Source organism: Chelonia mydas, chromosome 6 (assembly GCF_015237465.2).
Source record: "Chelonia mydas isolate rCheMyd1 chromosome 6, rCheMyd1.pri.v2, whole genome shotgun sequence".
Classification (NCBI taxonomy): Eukaryota; Metazoa; Chordata; order Testudines; family Cheloniidae; genus Chelonia; species Chelonia mydas.
This window is the reverse complement of record NC_051246.2, coordinates 122,329,077-122,353,176: the sequence shown is the minus strand read 5'-3', so window position 1 is coordinate 122,353,176 and position 24,100 is coordinate 122,329,077. Positions and strand designations below refer to the sequence as shown.

Genomic DNA, 24,100 nt, shown 5'->3' with positions numbered 1-24,100 from the left:
GCTGACTTTTTAAGGGGGACCGCTTTCCCTGTGAGGTCCACAACATTTCATTACTCGCCCTTCGTAAAGAGTTCGGGCTTCATGCTTCCCTCACAATTCAGGCTCTCTGGCAGGTGCTTACGCTTAATCTACGACCAGGAGGAAAACGGCAGGAGCTGTATTAAAATACTCTACCTCAAGAAGGCTAAAATTGCAAATTGAAATTCAGGGGACCGGTTGCAACAGTGAGTCACTTTTGAGACTAAAAAACAGAATCTCAAGGGTAAGCGGTGAGAGTTTCAAACCAGTTTCAAAGACTTTAACCTTCATAATCCAGCAAACCCAAAGCTGAAAACCAAGACTTTTGTCCTGACTAACAGGACTTTTTTTTAAATGCAAAAGAAGCAACAAAGGCTCTGTTTGGCTTTGATAGGCTGGGGTGATATTTCGAAAGGAGAGGACATTATTACTGCCATAGTGGAGATGTTATAGGCATAATTTGTTATGGTCTGTTGCAGAACCTATGGGACAAAATTTCATGCCTCTTTAAGCCACCAGTGAATCACTCTGTCCTACAGAAATAAAAAAACAACACCACACACATACTACTAGCCTAGGGGTAAGCATGGGCCAGATTTGATTGAAACAAATGATCTATTTCACAAAAATAAAGCCAGCAAAGGAAATAGCAAATGGTAGAAAATGAAAGTGAGGACTCGTTAACAGGGAAAATGCTTAGAGCACAAAAGTAATAACTATAAATGCATTTTAAAAACAATAAATGATGTTTTAGGATGGTAATAATCAGAAAAACAAAAAATCTCAAGAGACAAGGAGAAGTCTGGATAGTATTATGGGATGATTTTTCACACCTGGACGTTCCCAATTACATAGATAGATTTGGGTTCACCTAATATATGAACCCAAATAATAATACTACCTAATTCCCTGATGTGCCCGTGCAAATCAGATACACTGGCCACTATTACAAAGTCATCATTTGCCAACAGATACCCCCCACCCACACACACACTGGAGCCTGAAATACCACAATTTCACCATATACCTAGAATTGGAAATACTTTGGGAGCTACATAATATCTGTTGGCAAATTCTGATTTTCTACTAGCAAACACTCATACACATTAGCCCTGGCACCTAACTTGCCATTTGTGCACGCTCAAGTACTTGATTTGCATTTGCTTATCTGATATTTGTGTGCATAAAATTCCCATATGCGCGCAAATACATACATCCAACTTTGATAACTGGACTCTAAAGGTTTGGGTTGTTGGGTTTTTTTAAATCCATGGGCCTTTGTGAGTGTGGGTCAAAGCTCTCAGAATGTCCTAGTTACATTTAGGTAGTGCATGAGAGGGAGATCCCTGGAGGCCATTGTGGGGTTGGGGAGGAGCTGACAATAAAATCCCTGTAATTTGGATAAGAATACGTTGAAACCCCACTGCACCAGACATATGGCCCGGGGCGATGGACCCCTCGAGGTGCCGAGCTCTCTCTGCTCTCAGGATACTCAGCAGGAGATGCTCCTCAGCTTCCAGGATCAGGCCCACACAGTCTACATTCAGCTGATAGTATTATACTTCCAGTCAACATCAACCAAAGCAGAATCTTCCTTTTCAGGGCCTGGCCCATTGACCTCAATGGGCTTTAGATCAGGCCCAGAGAGTGCATTAATTCAAATAAAATTGTAAAACACTGTTTCACAGTGTCCAAGGGCATAGTACAGGGCATACATGTTTTAGTGATTATAGGTTGTATAAACCGGTAGAGGGGAGGTGGTTCTTTCTTAATAATACAGTAATTTGCAGGCTGCACAAATGGTTATTCTCAGACTTTTGTTGTGGTGGATGTATAATCAGATGATTAACTGATTTACACACAGAAACGATTTGTTCACACAGATAATAGCAAACCATTCATCCTGATGCTCATTCATTTGCTCTATATTTACTAGTATTGGGCTGCGCTCTCCTTCCTGACCTCACGCGCAGAAGCCAAGCGGATAGTGGCTGGTGTTCTCACAAAACATCCACAAACCAGTTTAGGAAGAACCAGGATGAAGGGATCATTCTTGCACAAACCACTGTGATCTTTGGAGCAGCAATTAATTAAGTGCAACTGTCCAATTTTAGATGGACTGATATGATGTAAATAATAATTTAAGTCCAACTTCAGACCTAGGATCCCTACAAGAGCATCAGAGTGAGGGATCTGGCCCATAGGCCCCAATCCTGCTGCTGTTAAAACTCCTAGTGTTCTCAATGGAAGTATCACTCCACCCTCAGTAAGGAGTCCAGACCAGAATCTGATACCCATATGTTGACTAATACCTTACTTCACAGACACTGTTGAAACCAGTGGGGTTGCTTGCAGAGCAAGGTGTTACCAAGTAAGAGTAAGAGTATCTGAATCTGGCCCTTGTTTAAAATTGCCCTATGATTGCTTTGGCAGGATGTTTTACCTCTGGTGAGTTGAATTCAAGTTGCAGTCCCTGGAGCAATTGCAAGCTGGCTACTGGAGAGGAACAGGGATGTGTATAGGGTTGCACCTTTCTAATGACTGGTAACCAGACTCCCGAGGCCTCACCCACTGCTCTGCCTCTTCCCCACAAGACTCCACCCTTGCTCCGCCTTTTCCTTCAAGACCCCGCCCCTCCTCTGCCTCTTCCACCCAGGCCCCACCCCTGCTCCGCCTCTTCCCTCGAGACCCCACTCCTTCTCCACCGTTTCCCCCAAAACGCCGCCTCTTCCCCTGAAGCTCCACCCGCTCTCCACCTCTTCTCCCAAGGCTTTATCCCCTTCTCCACCTCTTCCTTCCCAGATTGAAAAAAAAAAGGGACATAAGGGCTTGTCAAATGGCACCAGGACAGACAAGCCGAAACCCAGACTGTCTGGGTGAAAACAGGATGGGTGGCAATCCTAGATGTGTATATCACTGTCCATATAACCTAAAATTATAACTGCAATTATGCTCCCAGCATTTCTTCACTTCAGATTGAGTTTGCTCTCAGCCCATAGCAAAGTCCAGTGTGTAGCTGCTTTGTGCAAAGTGCAGACTAGGGAGGGAAGTGTGACTCTATAGCTCACAATTCCTTCTCTGGGTCTCCCAGCATGGGGAGAAGCAGCCTTTATGGAAAGGGGATGAAAGCCATCTCCCTACTCCCCTCAAGGCAGACTGTGGCCTGATATGTGGAAAGCCTACACAGGGGCATGGGGAAATGGTTTTCATACCATTATTCCACCTACAGGGACCCTTCAGACAAGCCACAGTCTTCCATCTCCCCAGCTTTGAGCTTCATCTTGGCCAGCTCTGATTTATTCTGGTCAGACTTAATACTAAGGTTGTATGTTACAGACGCAAATAGTATCTGTTATAAACGGCTATAAGCACATCAATACAAGGTATAATCCATGTTTGTAATCCATGGTTATAAGCAACAAATTGACCTGTTGAACTCAATAACGATCTATAAAAATTAACCATTTATTCAAGCATATGTAAATAATCTATTAACTTCTAATAAACTATATATGACTGGGACCTTAAAATAAAGTGTGATCTTTATTCTGCCCCATCACACCAAAAAGCAAACTATATAACTAGAGTCGAAGAAAACAGCTGTCATTTGAGTCAACAGTTATGGAGATACTTAAAGCGACAGTGTCACAATAAAACCTACCTGAATTTTTTGATTGGAGACTGCTTTTCCTGTGCAGTTGCAAGGTGCCCAGAATAATAAACAGGGAAAAACATAATGTTCCAGTTTGTTGAAAACCAAGTCATGAAAAATGGATAGTCAAAGTTCTTATATGTGATTTTCACAATCTGTGTGGTTCCAACCCAAGAGGATGAGACTGATAAGATTATTAGAAATCCCCAGACAACCTTGAGAAATGTAGATGTGCAAGATTGACACCGGGTCTGTGATTGGTTTTCTTGGCTGTTGCTCTCGGTATGGGTTTGTGTCCCTTCTTCTCCTGAAAAAAAGAGGAGAGTTACAGGCAAAATGGATCCATTTCAAGGAATTCATAATTTCTGCTATAGTATCGGTTTCTTTAGCACCTCATCCCCCGGGACCAAACACAATGCCCCCCAGCCAAGCACTTGGAATGCTGTAAAGAAGTACTTCAGTAATAAAACAACTGCAATTTCAAGGTGATGGGAACAAAGTACAACCAAATTACAGTGGCACAAGGTACCAGCCACTGTTTCGAGGCCTTCTTTTGTCAGTCAAGCCTGTAGCGTACAGCTGTATCCCTCTCTTAAGGCCAGCTATGTTACAAAATCAAAAATGTTTGCTATGTAAGCCCATAGATCTGAAACTAGGAACAAGCCTTTACAATTCAAAGGTCTTGACTCAGAAAGCATATTTTTATTTACAAGCTTAGGGAAAAAATAGTTTGGTCATTTCCTTTTCAAGTTCATCACATAGAATGAGACAGATTTGTAGTTAAAAATGGAAATGGAACAAAACTAGATCTTGGTAATAAAATCACTAGATAGAAACAAAGAAGAAATAGATCGTGATCATTCCACACTCTAGTTACTGTGGAAAAGGTGAAACAGTTGATTAATTTTGCTCCTTGGTCTGATGTGCCAGTAGAATAGTCAGCCTATCTTACTACATGAGAATGTAGCATGGTGGTTTGGTTTCAGGAATAAAGGGGTTAATGTTAAAAATCACTACAAGTATCTACTCCACATGAACAACAGCTACCTTAACTACACGTTTTGACTGTCGATAGGTTTGACCAGCGTATAACATTGTATATTGTGGGGATCGATTTGTTTATTAATGTGAATAGGAACTATACACCAGCTGTGAAGACAGGCTACATCAGGAGTTCTGTTATAGAGCAGGTCAACATAACAACATGTGAGAAAGGCAGGATTTCAGACCAAAGCTTGACTTCCCTTTCATGTAGTTGCTTTTGATATAGGATTAACATTATGTAAACGTAGTGGACCAAGTTAGTAGAGGTACATCAGGGTGAATTTGATCTCGGAAGTGTTTCTTTTCATTATATCAGAGAATGCACTATAACCAAGAACTTTATAATGAGGAAACAGTGCACTTTGTAACTGTGCAGTGGCCTGTTTCTTGAATATAGATGGTAAGGAGGTACACCAGCAGGAGTTTTAACTCCTCGTTGGGCCACCCAAACCAGAGAGGTCAAAGGATAGGGACCAGGCCCGCCCACCCCAAGTCCCACTGGACCTCCAGGTTGGGGGTTGAGCAATAGGCCAACAACCTAACCTCATAAAAGAGTTAAGTTACAGAAACACAACGCTGCAGCCATTCCAGCAAACAGCACGAGAGACAGAGACGGCCGAGCCTTGTTCATGCCCAAAGCGACAGCTATTTAGCTGTTCCATTTAACAGTGAAAAAAAGAGTTCAGATCAAATTAAAGGTCTATTAATAACATGCAGAGAATAATTAGAGAGTGCATCTTTTCAAAATACAGTCAGTTTAACATTCTCTTCAACTGATGGCGGGCAGGAGCCAGAGCATGATATTTTAGTCATAATAATAATGACTGACCGCTACTACTGAAAGGTAAATTATAGTTTGTTGGCAAACCAGAGATACTTGCACAGAACATGTTATGTAATATTCACACGTATGGTTACCTGCAATGCAGAACTACAAAGCAATTAACTCTCATTGATCTAACAGTTACAGTAATCTCAGAATAATAGAAAGCTAAAACACCTTTGCACGGGCCCTACATTTTCCAATTACCAAACAACTATGTAATTCCTATAACTGTGCACGAAGCTATCATTAGCATTTGGTTTGGATTTTGCAGTCGCAGATGTGGATGTTATTGAAAATAAGAGAAACATACACTCCTTGTGAGTTCTTGCTTGGTTCAAAAAGGTACATGAGCCTCCAGTCTGATTAATCTTATATGGTGGAATAGGGGAAGTAGCATAAGTTCCTTCAAAAGTCCATGGGATTTCTGCTCCAAAATCACTTAAGCTCTTCAAAAGTCTCATCCACCAGCAAAGATAAAAAAAAAACAATAACAATTCTGAATAACGAGCCTACGGCCTGGATTCCAAGAGGGTGGCCTACAGGTATAATGGGCATAAATAAATCCATACTAAATGGGTAGGAAATTTCCAAAGATTCCATTTCTACTGGTCATCAGGGTGGAGCCAGGCCTGGGCAGGGAAGCAGAATCAATGCGCAGATGCTGAAGGGTGAGCTACCACAAAATAAACAAACACGTCAGTCAAAGCAACCAGTAAATAACTTTTCACAACCACCAAGATGGCAGAGCTCTTCTGTGTCTGCAATTAATCCAATCAGCAACATAGCAATAATCATCACCTGTCATGGGCATGGAAACAAATTCGGGGATCCAAGAAGCACAGAGGAAAAAGAACAGAACTGATAAGACATTGTGGCCAGAGGAACACGGTATTGGAAGGCAGCTAGTGACCAGAAAACCCCATACATTCTGTGTTTAACTTTTCGTTTAACATAGACTTTGCTTATGATGGCTGAATGGAAGTATGGTAACAAAAGGGGTCTTGCAAAGGAATGGTACGTGAAAAAGCATAATGCACAGGCTGCTCTTCTACATGCATCAGTGTCCGCCATCCATCTTGTAGACCTGAAGTTTAGGTCACTATGCTTTCTTTGTGACTACTCCTCATGTGGACCTATATTGTCCCTGTCTAGCTACAGTACTTTCCCAAGACAACCTTGCTCAGATCTTATTCCTTAGAAAGGGATGCCCAGAACTGAAAGGGGATGCAGTCAAAAGTGATAGGGTGCCAAGTTCAAGGAGAATCAGGTCAGGGCGCTACCACTCCTCAGAGGGACCAAGGTCCTTCCTTAGGGAACTCAGGATTGATTCTGATTTTGGTTTCACACAGGTGTTGGCTTGAATGATCACCAGTATAAGTGAGATCAGAATCAGGTCTCTAGTGTCTTGGGTATGATCCTTCTTGCATGCTATTCACTGTTGTCTCAGGGTATCTCAGATATTTCTCCAGGATACCCAGCAGTTCTCTCTGCAACTCGTATACTTTCTTTCTACAGGACTACTAGCTCCCTCAGTTCACCCAGCTGATTGGGACACTAGAAACGGCTGCCTCTTCTCAGAGTTTGGGCAATGGAGAGACAGAAAAGGAGACTCAACTCCCATATTCTCAATGTGTTTGGGAGATTCAGCCTCCACCGCCTCCTCCTCCTCTTGCCACTTTGACTCCAGGGTTTTCCCAAGGAGCTTGGGCAATGATGCTATTTCAGTCCCAACTGCTCTCCTCCTGCTAGAAGAATTCAGCAGACTTGAAAACTCTGCCTCAGGCCAATGCGTCATAGTTGTGTCCATCCCACCCACACGGATGAAAGAGCCACCAGTGCCCAGGTTGATCTGCTGATGGAGAAACCAGAGGCAGCACCATACCTACAGGTTCACTTGGGCTACACTGCTGCAGTAAAGGGGGAGGCTACATCCTGCAGTAAGCCCTGATGCCTTCCTCAGCAGCTGACTGGTGATCTGAGCTGGGGTTGATGGTCTTGCCTAGATATCGTTCCACCTCTTGCTCTTTCTCTTCCTCCTCTTCAGAACATCCATGGTCTGAGGTGAGAGGGCCAGTGGCTTTGAGAAGGAATAGAGCTGGCTTTTAAGGGTCCCTGGGCTCTGGTCTGGCTGAAGCTGAGGAAACACCACTTTGTAAAACTAACGGTGTGTTATTATTTATCATCCTTTAAAGGTCTTCCATGGCTATTGGGCTTATACATCCAACTTCTCAGATACTAAAGCATATATTCCTATTAGGGACCGTGCCTCTTTTTCCCCTCCACTCTTCAATCCCTCCAAACCCCAATTTTCAATAGACAAAGGAATGGCTTTCGTGTGGCTGTGTTGCTCACGGCACAGGAAACCATGTCAATGCTTTCTGACATTGCACCAACCACGGCCTCCTTCCAAGACAGACGAAAGCAGCCTTTTGCAGGCATATCGCCTTGCCAGATATGCGGCTATTGTGCCTACCTGATCTGATCTGCCTCTCGACTCTGCTGTGCCGGCAAATTCCAGAGGGGCTTCGACTCTGCAGCTCAAGAATGGGAGCAGCAGAATCTTCAGCAACAGATAAAGGGGAGAGCTGCCTACTGATGCCACTGCGTGTGCTGGGGCAGTTGGCTCCTGGCTTGCATCGGGTGACAGATGATCGGGAGACACCTGAGAAGAAAGAGTTTGCATAAGTTTGACTGTAAGTGCCCTTGAGGACAAGGTGTTGTGGGATTTCAAACATCTTGACAGTGAAATGCATACAAATGACTCATGGGGGAGGGGTGCATACAGCAATAATCAAAGCCCCCGCTGGCCAAAAATGAATGATCTTCCCCCCCATACACAGAAGCTCCCTACGATGATTAACTGTTTTTCCTGAAGGAATTAGAGTCCTAAACTGAAATACATTTTTAGCTACCATGCGCCATCCATTTGGTTTGAACAATCAAAGAGGCATTTGTACTCACGTGGGCCCTTCCTGATCACTGACACTGAAACAAGCAATAGTGGAGGACACCATTTCCTCATGGCATGGGAAGGGATTTTCTTGGAATGATCCTCCCCTGGTGTCACCAAGGACAGCCTTACAAGAGGAAAGTTTCCTCTTTGTTACATCCTGCAGAGTGTCTCACCATTGATACTTGAAGTCCTTGATGGTTGTATAGAAACAGAAGCCAGTGATAACCGTCTGAAACCAGGACAACTGTTCTTTCTATCACTGGAAGGCATCTGCTTTATGATTTCAGACCCAGTTAGGGTGCTGAAATGCTTTCTGGCTAGCCACATCGGCACCTCGGGTCTTCAGAGAAGTTGTCTTTTCTCCTTCTGCTCGATGGAAACAACACCAAGGCGGAATAGGTGCCTATCCCTAGGAGGCTGGAGAAGAGGTGGAAGGCAGCAGGTAAGACCCAGAACCCAGAAATACATGGCTGGAATCAACCAGATGTTAGGTTGATATAAATTTTGCTGCTGAGGAAGACACCATGTTCTTTGAGCGAGAACTTGCAGGAGTGAATGAAGAACCAGCAGATGACAGAGGAGAATGGACACATCAGCATAATGGTCTGAACCTGGCCAACTAAGCCTGGCTCTTCTCTTCCATGTGATGAATGTCTTGCACAGATTCACAGATTTATTTGAGGCTGGGGGCTTATTTAACCTGTCAGCACACAAGCAGCACATCAGTCACTAAGTCAAGATCACATGGAATAGGGAAAGAAATGTAAGACATGGATTTGGAAATTAATTGTGGCTGCCTATCCTCTCCCCTAGCAGCTGGATTTTCAATAGGTAACTTTATCACCCAAACCTGTGGTGTTATTTATACCTACACTGGCAACTGCTGGCTTTGCCATGACTCTACTGACCTTGGCATGCCAATCAAATCTGTTTTCCAATGTAACTGAATACAAACCCTGCTTGTAAGATGCCAACTGTGCAACGATATAGCAGACTAACAGAATGATTATTCCTTCTTTACACAACCAACAAGCAACACTTGGGCTTTTTGTGTGTGCAGGTAATTCCATGCCAAACAATGGCACCAGGGCATATAGACACAGAGGAACGTATCTGACGGAGCCCATGAAACAAGTTACATCCTTCTCTGGGAAGGTGGGATGGGTGTTGTATGTTCTTTCCCATTTGCAAATCTGAAGTCACGTTTGCTCTACTAGCACCACGTACAACATAGTGGAAGATACAAGCAGGGCTAATAATTATGTTTTGTAGGTACGGTCTTGTCATTATACAGAAGAACATGCTCTCCAACAGATGCAACTTTCATTATCCAGATCCTGTCAGTTCAGTTCCTCTATATTAGGCAGACAGTAGTCAGAACCACCAGCTAAACCTTTGAGGATGATCTGCCTCAAAGTTGTTATCAGCCAGCCTTCTCTTTCTCCAAGTTTGGATATCCGTGTTCTCTCTGTGAGAAATTCACCCCAGTGCAGAAGTTCAACACAAGGGCTACACCTGAGACCCCAGCCAGGTGGGTAGGGATGCAACCCCATGCTCTGAGTGTCCCTAGCCTCTGTTTGCCAGAAGCTGGGAGTGGACAACAGTGGATGGATCACTCGATGCCTGCTTGTTCTGTTCATTCCCTCTGAGGCACCTGGCACTAGCCACTGCCGGACGACAGGATACTGGGCTAGATGGACCATTGGTCTGAACCAATATGGCTGCTCTTATGTTCTTATGAGTTTTGTAACTGGTAAAATCATCCTATAAATACTCCTAGCTGAAATGCGTAACTATGACAGCACACCTTCTATGTAAGGTGAATGTAACAACACTGCATGAGACAGCTTCCCAGAGACTCGTGTGGTCTTGAACCTTTATCCTGTACTGTATTACTATTGGCTTACAGCAGTAAACCAGACCAATATTGGTTATTTGGTCTCCTGAACATATTTCATAATGAACCAAAGTGTGGTCAAGCAATTGACTACAATTTATCAACATTGTAATCTTGACTTTACAGCCAGTCTCTCTGTGGTCTTGGCCAGCTCACGTCATCTCTCCAAGCCTCATATTTCCCTGCCTTGTAAAGGGGGATAATATTATCTACCCCATAAGGGTTAGGAAAAGTTTGTAAAACTCTTTGATGATGATGAAAAGCACAACAAACGTGCTAAGTATTGTGACGGATCTGGAACATTTCCCTCATACAACACAGCACAATGCCTTACTCTACAATTGACAAATGGTACTTGCAACATCCACAGTCTGAAATCCCAGGGGCTAAAATGATCAATACGTTTAGGCCAAAATTTTCAAAAAGTCACTAGTTATTTTGGGGGTCCCACATTGAGGCACCTTAAAAGAGCCTTATTTTCAGAACGTGCTGAGCACCCACCCTCTGAAAATCAGCCTTTAAGATGGCTCACCCCAAATCACCAGTCACTTTTGAAAATGTAGTTCTTGGCCTTTACATATCAATGATAAAATGAGGATAATATAGAAATATGTATCCCAAAGAGACTGCAGACAATTAGGAGAGACAGGTCGCATCCCAATCCATAGATCCAGATCTAGTGCTGGATAAAGCATCAGGATTAGCCTCAGCAGGAGCTTAGTGGAGTATTTGCAACGAAAACTGCACAAAGCATTTTTTCTTATACATGCACACACAGCTCCTGGTTATTTATATGCTGTATAACAGTGTGGCGTCAATCTTTTTGCATGTGTTGAGAACCTCAAGCAGTTGAGACTGAAATTGCCAATTAAGAAACCATATTTAATTTGAAGACACTACGTGTGTTAGTGCAATATTCTTCCCTGGTCTTCGAGAGCCATCAGGTAGCACAGCAATTAATCAATAGTTTATTGTTAGAGCTGGAAAGCTTTGGACTATGCCATTTTAGGCTCTAAATATATTTCAAGGATATATTTGGACAGTGAAGGTGAGCAGATATATTCCAGATAATTTATCTGAGCCTACTATTTTATTAGCAGCAAGGACAACGTATCACAGATGGCAGTACCATGTAAAGAAAGCTCACATATTGTTTTGCAGATCACAGATGCCTACATGCACTTTGTTAGCTCTGGCTTACAATAGAAGAACCAAAAGCAGAGCTTGCAAAGCTACTATTCTTTATTTTCTTCACAGAGCAGTTGTACGTTATCAGGCAGTGTAAAGAAATGCATGGAGTCCCTCTGGATTTGCACCAGACTAACAAGAGCAGTATTTGCCACAGAGATATATATTCTTCTCTCTTTCTAGGAATTGTCACATGTGGCTATCGAAGGATAGCCGATGGGTCTGGCCACATCTCTGCCTGGCAGCTCCTGGATGCGGCAAGGGCAGGGCCAGCCTTCCCAATGCAACCCTAGACAAGCAAGTGGGTGTGGAGGGAGCAGAACCGGGTGAAGTTATGGCTCTGTCCTCCCATGCACAGGCTGTCAGAGGTGGCCAGGTGAATGTGGGACATAAGCCGCGCCCCAAAGAAGGGTGAAACAACTTACCCTCTCCTCAGAGCAAAAGGAGAGTGTGACCCTCAGAGACCCTAAAAGCCAACTGGCAGAGGGTTCACTGTCATGGAATGGCAATTTCCTAGCAAGCCTGATAAACTCACTACACTTAACACATTGCTGTCATAGTATTTATAGATTAAAAACATCATGTGAGGTATCAAATGAAAGCTTATATCAGATTGGTCATCATGAGCATTGTGTGATGTGCGTATGACTGCCAGTCAGGAATTTGAATGTACATACTAAAAATATGTTTAAACTATGTAATCAGGCAGAGTTGATAAGTTTTTCCCAGACACAAAGGAATGTTGATTTACCCCTCTGCCTAGATCTCTGAGGTACATTGATCAGGATAAGCCAAATACGATAGAAGTTCATTTGCATCTGAGGTAAAAAGGAAAACCAAGTTAACAGGAGGATGAGAACGCAGCCTAGTTTCAAAGCACACCGGAACACAAAGCAGCAGGAAACAAGGAGCTTATCCTAGGGGTACCCTTCAAAGGGATTCATTTCAAAGGTTTGCTGGCCTGTAAGAAGGGACAAGAACCTTTTGGTTATCCATTACTGAGGGAGCAAAAAGGACAGCACTTTTTGCATCCATGAGAGTTTGATCCCAACCCTGAAGGCTGTTGATACTGAGCAGTTGCTTTAGGTTAGAAACTTATCTTAGACAAAGGTTTCAGCCTGTTACAAATAATGATCAGTCTCTTAGAAGCATGTTATACTTCTGTTTTATTTGTAACCATCATTGTTTCCATTATTCTTACTTAATACTCACTTGAATCTCTGTTCTTTGTTAATAAGCTTATTCTCCTTTTACTATAAAGTCATCTCAGTGCTGTGATATTAAGTAACACATGCCTTCCCAGTTGAATCAAGCAAGCTGGTGTGGATGCGGTCTCTTTGGAAGCAGCAGATTTGGAAATTACTGAAAGTGCCCAGTGACAGGGGCTGCACTCTACAAGGGAACGCTTCCAGCAAATTAGGGAACAGGGGGTGCACCAAATATTAACCTGCAAGGCAAAGTAAGGGCTCGCAGGGTCCTGAGAAGTTTGTCTGGGGTAGTTAGAAGTCTGAGAGCTGTCACCCAGTTTACCACCAGCACGTCTCTCTCTTGCTGAGGCAGGGGGGTAACACACCCCAAGAAAGCACTACAAGGAGCCTGGAAGGAACTGTGACTTCAAGAGGGGTCCCTGGGGCTGGTGTTGGCACAGAGCAGCTTATGTAGCCCCTATCATCTGCATGGAGCCCAATCTGTCTAGGTACTTCCCAGGCTGCCATCACTGTAGTATCTGAGTGCCTACAATCATTAACAGATTTACCCTTGCAACACTCCTGTGAAGTATTACTCCCATTTTACAGATGGGGAACTGAGGTACCGTAAGATTAAGTGACCTGCCCAGGGATACACCGGGAGCCTGTGGCTGGGCCATCAAACCCACTTCTGCTGAATCCCAGCCCAGTGCTAGGCCAGTGGTGGCTCTTCAACCCTAAGTGAATGGATTTTCACTTATTCCTCAGAAAGCAATATCAAACCTTTCCGCTTTTTCTGCGGATCGTTCTGTTCAAGGCACTGAATGACGTTGCTAACTATTATTTGAGATCTGTGTAACACTGGGTCACTGTGCTTCACGCTCTACGTCCCCCACAGAAGGCTACATTTTACCCCATCCACCTGACCAGAATACCTCCATCAGCTCCTCTCTTCAGAACCCCACACTTCCCATCACAGCTCCTCACATTCCACCATGTCAATTATCACTCCCTCTGGGACAGATCCATTTCTAAACCAAGCAACAGGATTCTTGTGCGTAGTTTCAGTGACTTTTCCGAGGCTTTTCCTCCCACACCCACGTGATTTCTCTCCCTAGACAGGGTCTCTCTCTTGCAAATGCTGTTGGTTATGGACAGGAGGTGAGATTCATAGAGACAAGCAGTGAAGCAGAAAGCTGTATTCTGTCATGTTCGGCTCACCCTCCACACCTCTGAATGACTTTTGGTTTCACTCGGTAAAATCAGTTTTTCAAAGGAGAACATGGAGTTAGTGTAATTGTACACACAATCTGCCTAGCAAATCCATTCTCACATGATTACTTTAGATAAGCTACTGGCAACTGTTGCATAATCTGTCATTTACTGTGTACCAAACCCTTACCTGACTTCATCAGAATATGGCAGAGTAACACCAGGGATGAATCTGGTCCATGACCTTACATTACATGAACCGTCGGTTTAGAATGAGTCTGTATTTTGCACAGAATTTGGTGATTTATTTTAACAATTTATCATAATAGATATTGGGCCAATCTCCAAGACAGCATTTCTTGCAGTACGACCCCCTCTCCCTCCTCAAAAAGCTTATAATATAATTTTATGACAATACATAAAGCAACAAGCGGGTTTAACAAATAATACACGGGAGAACAGGAAGTGACATCTTGGGACTGCATAAAGCTAGCAAGAGGATAACTTCATGCTCTACTTTGATTATTCAAGTAAGCAAATGGTTAATGTAGGATCTTAATTAGCTGATTGGTTCCTGTGTGGATTCCTTTCGTATTCTGACAGGTTTCGGAGTAACAGCTGTGTTAGTCTGTATTCGCAAAAAGAAAAGGAGTACTTGTGGCACCTTGGAGACTAACCAATTTATTTGAGCATAAGCTTTCATGAGCTACAGCTCACTTCATCGGATGCATACTGTGGAAAGTGTAGAAGATCTTTTTATATACACACAAAGCATGAAAAAATACCTCCTCCCACCCCACTCTCCTGCTGCTAATAGCTTATCTAAAGTGATCACTCTCCTTACAATGTGTATGATAATCAAGTTGGGCCATTTCCAGCACAAATCCAGGTTTTCTCACACACCCCCTCCCCCGCCACACACACACAAACACACTCTCCTGCTGGTAATAGCTTATCTAAAGTGACCACTCTCCTTACAATGTGTATGATAATCAAGGTGGGCCATTTCCAGCACAAATCCAGGGTTTAACAAGAACGTCTGAGGAGGTGGCGGGGGGGGGTAGGAAAAAACAAGGGGAAATAGGTTACCTTGCATAATGACTTAGCCACTCCTTTCGTATTCTGCCATTCATGAATTTCCAAGAACAGCAGTAAATCCAAAACTTGCTGCTCAGTTCAATTGTGTCCCTTACTCACATGAGTATGTAATTAATTGGATTGCTCATGTGAGTGACAGTTACAGGATGGGTCTCTTACACCAGGTGCTTAAATCTAAGAGCATGTAATTTAAATCTAAGAGATTATACCCTGCTACAACAATAAGAGGGAATAAATCCCCCCTCTATGCCCCCGATGCACCCACATAGACTATGCCCAGATTGAGGATCCTGGACACAGGGATTGGGAAAGTAAGAGCTCTGGAACAGATACAAGTGAGGACGGAGTGGGCAGAGTCATGGCTTCACCCACCCCCCACATGCCAGTCAATGATGTTCGCTGAAGAGGGGTATAGTAATTTACCCCCTCCCAATGCAAGTGGGAAGCCCAGGGAGGAATCACACCCAAAGTTAGTAGAAAGAGTCTGTATTACTGTGCAAATGGGTATTGATCTGTTTGGCACTGTAGTGCTCCCCTTCTAGCTTCAAAACCCATTGAAGCACTAAATATAACAATGTCTTTGTGACACATCTGCAGGTCAGTTCAGTACAGTATGTTCCAGTGTCTACTAGAACAAAGGGGTCCTTGCCAACCTCCCCCAGTCTAGGCAGACTCGGAATAATAGAAGTGTTATGTAAAAAATGGAGCAGCATTTCCGTACCAATCAGCTACAAAAACAATTCTGGAAGTCGAGGTAGGTCAGTGGGATGGGTTGACTCAATTCCCCTAGCATCCCCAAGAGTATCTGCCACTAGAAACATATCGGGTCAGCCTAAAATCACCTATTATTGCTTAGAATTTGAGGATACCTGTGTCATGGTTACAGAGCTAGCTACATCTGTGCCTCCTTCTCCGGTCTCCCCGAGTGCACTGGCCTTCGCCCTCAGGCCTCGTGCGCCTCCTGGGATGGAATTCTGGGATTCCCCCACCAGATCCCGGGCTATAGTGCACTGAGGATCAATTGTGCTTGCCTAGCGGGTCCGACTGGGTTCATCACCAGCTGCAAGCCTTTCCTTTGGGAGCTCTGACCAGTAGCGTATACAGGGACCATGCACTTTTCCTTCTCTTAAGAGTAGGAACAAAGGATAGCAAAAGAGCAAAAGGTTTTTAAAACAAGAAAAGGTCTATACACATGCCTACCTTACCTAAAGGCTTGCCATCCCTTGGCAGAGACTCTCTTCATTGTCTCTTCCAACACCTGCCCATCCCTACCCTTGAGAGTGTCACTTTTATCCCCCCCGAAGTCCTTTGTCTCAGGCATTTGGTTCTCCTGTGTTTACAACTTTTGATCCTTTCCCTTGGCAAGCTAGGCTGGTGAGCTCTGCAGGTGGTCGGAGGTAGAACCTCAAAGCAAATGGCCCCTGAAGGGTGTTTTAAGTGTTAGCCAATGGGTAGTTATCTGAAGCCATTATACTCTTTCTGGCCTTGAATCAACCCCATGTTTTCATAGTTACCCCGCTTAAAACAGACACATATGGAGCATATAGTATTCATAAATGTTGCAGACCAGTCTCATGTCCTTCACAACTAAAATACTGCAATAATCCAGAAAGTAAATAAATATGCAGGGACCATTTTACACAATTGGTTCTGTACGGGGAGACTTTGGCAAACCAGTAAAGTGCCTGAAACCACTATGGCTTATTGCTAAAAGCAGCCAAGTCAGCAGGCTGTAAATTAGCCAAGTCAGCAGGCTTAGCTTAACCAAGGCAGGAGGGGAAGGGGGTTTTTGGGTGCCACAGGGAGGGCAGCTTGACCCCGCATTCTTCCTGATAAGACTTGTGTTGAAGTTGCTGATACATGCATCTTAGAAGAGCAGGATGTGCCCCAGGAATGTCTATTGGGGCCTCAAGGCTGCAAACTCTGGAAAAACCCACACCTGGTTAATCGATAATCAGAAGGAGCCTCTTGCTTGCTCATTGGAACTGCTTGCTTAACAAGTTTTCTTTAAGGGACATGTCATTCTACTACTCATGTATAAATAAGGGGGACTCTTCAGGACTGGACTCTCTCTCTCTGGATGCATCTTGTGTTTCCCAGCGGCAGATGGGCTTCCACTGTGCCACTCGAGAGCCACGCTCAGCTTTGGTAATTATCAAGGGTTGGGGGTGTTTTACTAACCTCTTGCGGATGTGTGTGTAAGTTCTTGAGACTAAGTAAAGTTTAGCTTTAAATGAAAGCACTCTTGTGTTGTCCTGTTTGTGCCAGCCATCTATCGGTCGGACGGCCGTGTCTCCCCTGATTTATTTCCTGACACCACCTCGCACAGAGTAAAAGTTACCAAGAGTTTTGGGTTGAAAGAGGTAACAGTTCCAAACAAATAATTTAGTGTGTGCTCTGTGGCAACCTGGACCAAACTGTGCGAAAAAGACCCAGGATTGGGCTGCACACAGATGGAACAGACTAGAAAAGATGGAAAAGAAACTATGGCAGCGCCATTACATTTAAAAATTAAGGTTTTCCATTAATTTAATATAAAAATTAATAATGCATCCATAGAGTAGCCCCTGTTTTACTTATTCTGTATTGAAATCCATTTAGTTTACACTGTTCCCACATCTTCAGTTTTCAATATGCCGCAGACTTTTGCATCACCAAAGCATTGTCTTTGTATTGACAAAGACTATTTATGTCAGATAAATCACAGAAACAGCCTGCGGGTTTTGACACATGGGGCGGTGTAGAAGGCAGTTTTGGATTGAGGGGGATAAGTACATTATTTGGATGTTTCTGCTAAAGTGATTAGCAGTGAAATGCCATTTCAATTTTAATCTTTTGCTGTCAGATTTCGCAGCACCTGTTGAGCCAAAGCAGCAGCTCATACATCACAGAACTCGTTTCAGGCTGTCTGCAGACTCAGGAAGACATCACTGCGTTGGTTATACTCCAGTTTACACTTTCAGAGTTATTTGCACAACCAGGAAGGCTAGACACATTTTTTTAAAATGAAAGTTAAGATTCTGGTGCATAATTCTGCAGCAACAGACAGAGGAAGAAGTGAATTCTGTGACCAAGGAACCATGGACTATACATGGCCCGGGCAAAGAAACCCAAAAAACTCTGAGCTATAATGCTCTGAGGGAAACTAAGGATAGCATATTCTGAGGACTGAATGTCAGAGTTGTGAGTGGTTCAGATCTGGGGTTTATCCTGTTATAGCGATAGGGATCAGAAACAGGGCTAAATCCTCCCATCAGTGACATTGGTATGAATCCAGAGTAACTCAGCCAAATCACTCTGGACTTACATTGATGTATCTGAACACAAGATTTGCCCATGAAGTTCAGATCTAGGTTCAAACCTTCCCTATGTTTGGGTGTGTTCAGATCGAGCATTTTGATTCAGGCCCATGTGTTTGTTATAGTGACAAAGGAGCAATTTCAAAGAGGAACATCAGTAAGTTTTTGCAGACTGATCTGATGCCTACTTTTACTCTTCTATTCATTAAAGAAAAGTCTGCTCTTGGTTCAGTCTTGGTATATTTAAATATGCCACAGCTTGGTTAGTATATCTGATAGGCCACTTCTGAGACACAAGGAACACTTATGGGGGAAAATGTGTGACAGTTACAGATGTATTTCCCTTCAGAGTGATGCACTTTTTATTAGTGGTTTGCTTGGTTTGAGGGGTTTCACTTTTGAAGGGGAAGGAAAGGTTACATCATTTATTTTTCCTAAGCAAAAAAAACATGAAAAAGATTTGCAGATTTTAATTAAAACCAAATTACTCAAAGGTGGAGTGTGGCATTTCTCTGCTAGGCCACGTTTCACTATTATCAAGAGTGAGCGAAAAGCAGATTTTTCTATTGCACCTTAATAGTGACATCCATCCACAATTCCCGCCAATTATCATCGGCCACAAACAGCCATTCATTTGGAAGTCAAAAATACTGCAACTTTATACATCATTAACAATGAAACCCCTACAATTTATACATGTCTTCCTGTTTCTGTTATGAAATGAACGGGGAGGCAGCGTAGTCTCATTTCAAAGCAGAGGACTGTGGGTGAGGTCTCCTACATTCTATCGCTGACTCTACAGCTAGCTTGCTGTGTGATCTGGGGCAAGTCACTTTACCTCTCTGCACCTACCACTTCTGTAAAATAGGGATAATAATACACACCTGCTTGTATAAAGTGCTTTTAGGTCCTCTGATTCTGGGTGTTAAATAAGTGCAAATTATTGTCAGAATTTTCAAAAGAACTTGGCAGAATTGGTCATTGGATAGCCCCCATGCCATAAAATATCTTTTTTGAGATGGGGCATCCAGAACTGCACACAGTATTCAAGGTGTAGGCAAATCATGGATTTATACAGTGGCATTAAGATATCTTCTGTCTTATTATGTATCCCTTTCCTAATGATTCCCAACATTCTATTAGCTTTTTTGACTGCCGCTGCACAGTGAGGAGATGTTTTCAGAGAACTATCCACAGTGACTCCAAGATCTCTTTCTTGAGTGGTAACAGCTAATGTAGATCCCATCATTTTGTATGCATAGTTGGGATTATGTTTTCCAATGTGCATTACTTTGCATTTATCAACACTGAATTTCGTCTGCCATTTTGTTGCCCAGTCATCCAGTTCTATGAGACTCCTTTGTAACTCTTTGCTGTCAACTTTGGACTTAACTATTTTGAGTACTCTTGTATCATCTGCATACTTTGCCACATCACTGTTATCCCCTTTTTCCAGATCTTTTATTAATATATTGAACAGCACTTGTCCTACTACAGATCCTTGGGGACCCAGCTATTTACCTCTATCCACTGTGAAAACTGACCACTTATTCCTACCCTTTGTTTCCTATCTTTTAACTAGTTAAGGATCCATGAGAGGTACTTACTTTACTTAAGAGCCTTTGGTGAGGGACCCTGTCAAAGGCTTTCTGAAAGTCCAAGTACACTATATCCACCGGATCACCCTTGTCCACATGCTTGCTGACACCCTCAAAGAATTCTAGTAGATTGGTGAGCCATAATTCTTCCCCAACATATCATGTTCATCTATGTGTCTGATAATTCTGTTCTTTACTATAGTTTCAACCAATTTGCCTGGTCCTGAAGTTAGGCTTGCGAGTCTGTAATTGCCAGGATCACCTCTGGAGTCTTTTAAAAAAGCAGCGTTACATGAGATATCTTCCAGTCATCTGGTACAGAGGCTGATTTAAGCAATAGGTTACATAGCACAGTTAGTAGTTCTGCAATTTCATGTGTAAGCAGAGTCAGGATGAGCTCTACCCTGACATCTGGTGGCGAGTCATGGTGGGTTGTGGAAAAGAACTTCAGGGGCTGATCTCATTTGCATAGGCACACCCACGCCGCCTAGCATGAGCCCATAGCTGCCCAAATGGTCACTTTGGCTTCTGTGGGATCCCCAGTTTCTCTGTTATTGGGGCAGGAAGAATAAATTGTTATTATCCTGATTATGTGAATCAAGGACAGTGGAACTGTATTTGGCCTTTTGCTATGATGGAGGGACTCGCCATCAACTAAGTAGCAGTCGCTAGGCAAGAGACATGGGTTCCAAAACTCAGTGAATTGAGAGAGGCTGGGGACAGGTAGTAATACCTGGTGGTATGGGACCCCCTGGTGAGGGCCCTACATGCTAATTGCACTGCCTCCTCTCTACTGTGGAATATCAGTAATATTAATATTTGATTCCATTAAGAGTCTAGTTACAGGCTGCTGAGCTGAATTCACTTTGGGCCAATGGTGCACCAGCACTGAGGCTCCCCTACTACAAGCTGAAATCAGAAAAGAGCTAAACTTACTAAGAGCTGAAATCACTAAGTGTTGTGTTAAGTAGTGGGGGCGGGGCCTGAAGATATATTGTAGAGCAGTTTGTGGGGATGGCTGGAGTGGCTCATGGGATGGCTGGCAGAGCAGAGCGGCTGGTTGAGCGGAGCAGTTCGTGGGGGCGGCTGGAGTGGCTCATGGGGGCGGCTGGCAGAGCGGAGCAATTCATGGGACGGTTGGTGGGGCAATCGGCTTTGAACCACGTAAGGTGCCCCTTAACCACCCCATCTTCACCCAGGTTGGGAGGTAAAACTGCAGATAAACTTTCGAACTCTGGCACTGCACTGACCAGGGACAGAGACTTTTGAGTTGTTGGACTTTTGGGACTTTGGGTGACTTTGGGTTGCTGGACTCAAGAACCAAAAGGAAAGGACATGCCCCAATTTGCTTGGGGTGGGTTTTTGCTCATGGGTTCTGTTATGAATCCTGTTGGTGGTGTTTCCCCAACATAATGGCACATTGTTTCTCTCTGTTATTAAAAGGCTTTTGCTACACTCAGACTCGGTGCTTGTGAGAGGGGAAGTATTGCCTCTTGGAGGCGCCCAGCGGGGGTGGTATATATTTGTCCCAGGTCACTGGGTGGGGGCTCGAGCCGGTTTTGCATTGTTTTATTGGAATGGAACCCCTAGATACTGGACCCGGCGCTTGTTGCTGCCAACTCTGACCGGCAGAAGGGTTACACATGTAAGAATTCCTTCAGAACTCTTGGATGAATACTATCTGGCCCTGGTGACTTACTACTGTTAAACCTCCTCTATTGACACCTCAATCTGGGACAGTTTCTCAGATCTGGAGTACTGTGTCCAGTTTCTCAGATCTGAAGTACTGTGTCCAGTTTTGGGCCCCACACTACAAGAAGGATGTGGAAAAATTGGAAAGCGTCCAGCGGAGGGCAACAAAAATGATTAGGGGACTGGAACACATGATTTATGAGGAGAGGCTGAGGGAACTGGGATTATTTAGTCTGCAGAAGAGAAGAATGAGGGGGGATTTGATAACTGCTTTCAACTACCTGAAAGGGTGTTCCAAAGAGGATGGATCTAGACTGTTCTCAGTGGTACCAGATGACAGAACAAGGAGCAATGGTCTCAAGTTGCAGTGGGGGAGGTTTAGGTTGGATAGTAGGAAAAACTTTTTTCACTAGGAGGGTGGTGAAGCACTGGAATGTGTTACCTAGGGAGGTGGTGGAATCTCCTTCCTTTGAGGTTTTTAAGGTCAGGCTTGACAAAGCCCTGGCTGGGATGATTTAGTTGGGGATTGGTCCTGCTCTGAGCAGGGGGTTGGACTAGATGACCTCCTGAGGTCCCTTCCAACCCTCATATTCTCTGATTCTATGATCTGTCGCCTAAAAAGAATAGCTCAGGTATGGCAATCTCCCTCACATACTCTGCAGTAAAGACCGAAGCGAAGAATTCATTTAGCTTCTTCACAATAGCTTTGTCTTCTCTGAAAGCTCCTTTAGCACCTCAATTGTCCAGCGCTCACACTGTTTGGCAGGGTTCCTGTTGCTGACGTACCTAAAATTAATTTTGTGTCTTTTACTAGTAGCTTTTCAGACTCTTTTTTGGCCTGCCTAATTTATACTTTTCCACTCGATTTGCCAGGACTTATGCTCTTTTCTATTTTCGTCTATAGGATCTGACATCCAATTTTTAAAGGATGCCTTTTCGGCTCTAACTGCCTCTTTTACTCTGTTGTTTAGCCCTGGTGATTTATTTTTTTTATCTCTTGCTGACTTTTTAAAAATTATTATTTGGGGTATAAATTTAATTTGAGCCTCTCTCATGGTGTTTTTAAAGAGCTTCCATGCAGTTTACAGGCATTTCACTCTTGTGACTGTTCCTTTTAATTTCTGTTTAACTAGCCTCCTCATGTTTGTATAGTTCCCCTTTCTGAAGTTAAATGCTACTGTGGGGGGTTTCTTTGGTATTTCCCCGCTACATGGATGTTAAATGGAATTACATTATGGTCATTATTACCAAGCGGTTCAGCTCTATTCACCTCTTGGACCCAATCCTGTGCGCCACTTACACTAGATCAAGAATTGTCCCTCCCCTTGTGGGTTCCAGGACAAGCTGCTCCAAGAAGCAGTCATTAATGGTGTCTAGAAATTTTCTCCTCTGTATCCCATTCTGAGGTGACATGTTCCCAGTCAATATGGGGATAGTTGAAATCCCCCATTATTACTGGGTTTTCTGTTTTTGTATCCTCTCTAATCACCCTGAGCATTTCACAGTCACCATAACCATGCTGGTCAGGTGGTCAGTAGTCTATTCCTATATTCTTATTATTCAAGCATGGAATTTCTATCCATAGAGATTCTCTGGTACAGTTTGATTCATTAAGATTTTTACTATATGTGACTCTATGCTTTCTTTCACATATAGTGCCACTTCTCCAACCGCGCAACCTACTCTGTCATTCCTATATAGTTTGTACCCCGGTATTACTGTGTCCCATTGATATAATTGTTCTACCAAGTTTCTGTGATGCCTATTACATCAGTTATCCCCATTTTACAGATGGAGAGCTGAGGCATGGACAGGCTAAGTGACTTCTCCACTGTCACATGGAAGGTCTATGGAAGAGCAGGAAACTGAACCCAGATTCTCCCAAATCCCAGGCTAGGGTCCAAATTACTGCACCATCCTCTGCATCCTCTGTTGAAGTAAACTTTTAAAAACTCCCATGCAGTCTTTAAAACACCAGCAATACAAGGTCTAACATTTTTACATGCAGGACCAAATTGGGAAAGAAAGGAGCTGGAGGTCTATGCACAAAGCATGAATATATGCACCACGTTATTAATAATATTTAGCATTTAATGCACATACTTAATATATTTAAATCAATTTTAAGACCTTATTTAATCCTCACAGTCCCCAAAAGAGGTAGGTAAATAGGTAACTATTATTATTCACACATTACATAAAGGGAAACTAAGAAACAGATGTTAAGTGATTTGCCCAAGGCCAACCGATGTGTCAGTGGCAAACTCTTGACTAGAATCCTGGTATCCCAACTCCCAATCCCTCGCTGTAAGCACTGGATGAAGCTACGGCTCATTTGGATGGGTAGTTTCCACGATACTGACTGCATGTTCAATCTCCCAACCTCTGAGTGCCACTGCAGTAACTCTGCTTATAAACGTTTACGTGCATGTGAGA

General features: G+C 43.4%; 1 protein-coding gene across 3 annotated transcripts in view; it reads right to left on the bottom strand.

The window, feature by feature from the left end:
• SLC35F4 (solute carrier family 35 member F4) overlaps positions 1 to 24,100 on the bottom strand; it is a 184,474-nt gene that overhangs the window by 27,122 nt on the left and 133,252 nt on the right. For 2 of the 3 annotated variants that reach the window (XM_037901190.2, XM_043549561.1), the window contains exons 2-3: positions 8,014 to 8,202; positions 3,680 to 3,977 (exon numbers count right to left, since the gene is read on the bottom strand). In XM_037901190.2, the coding sequence (XP_037757118.1) occupies positions 3,680 to 3,977; positions 8,014 to 8,202 (487 nt within the window). Of the gene's footprint in view, positions 1 to 3,679; positions 3,978 to 8,013; positions 8,203 to 24,100 lie in introns of those variants that run through there. The other variant, XM_043549562.1, reaches the window with a different exon arrangement.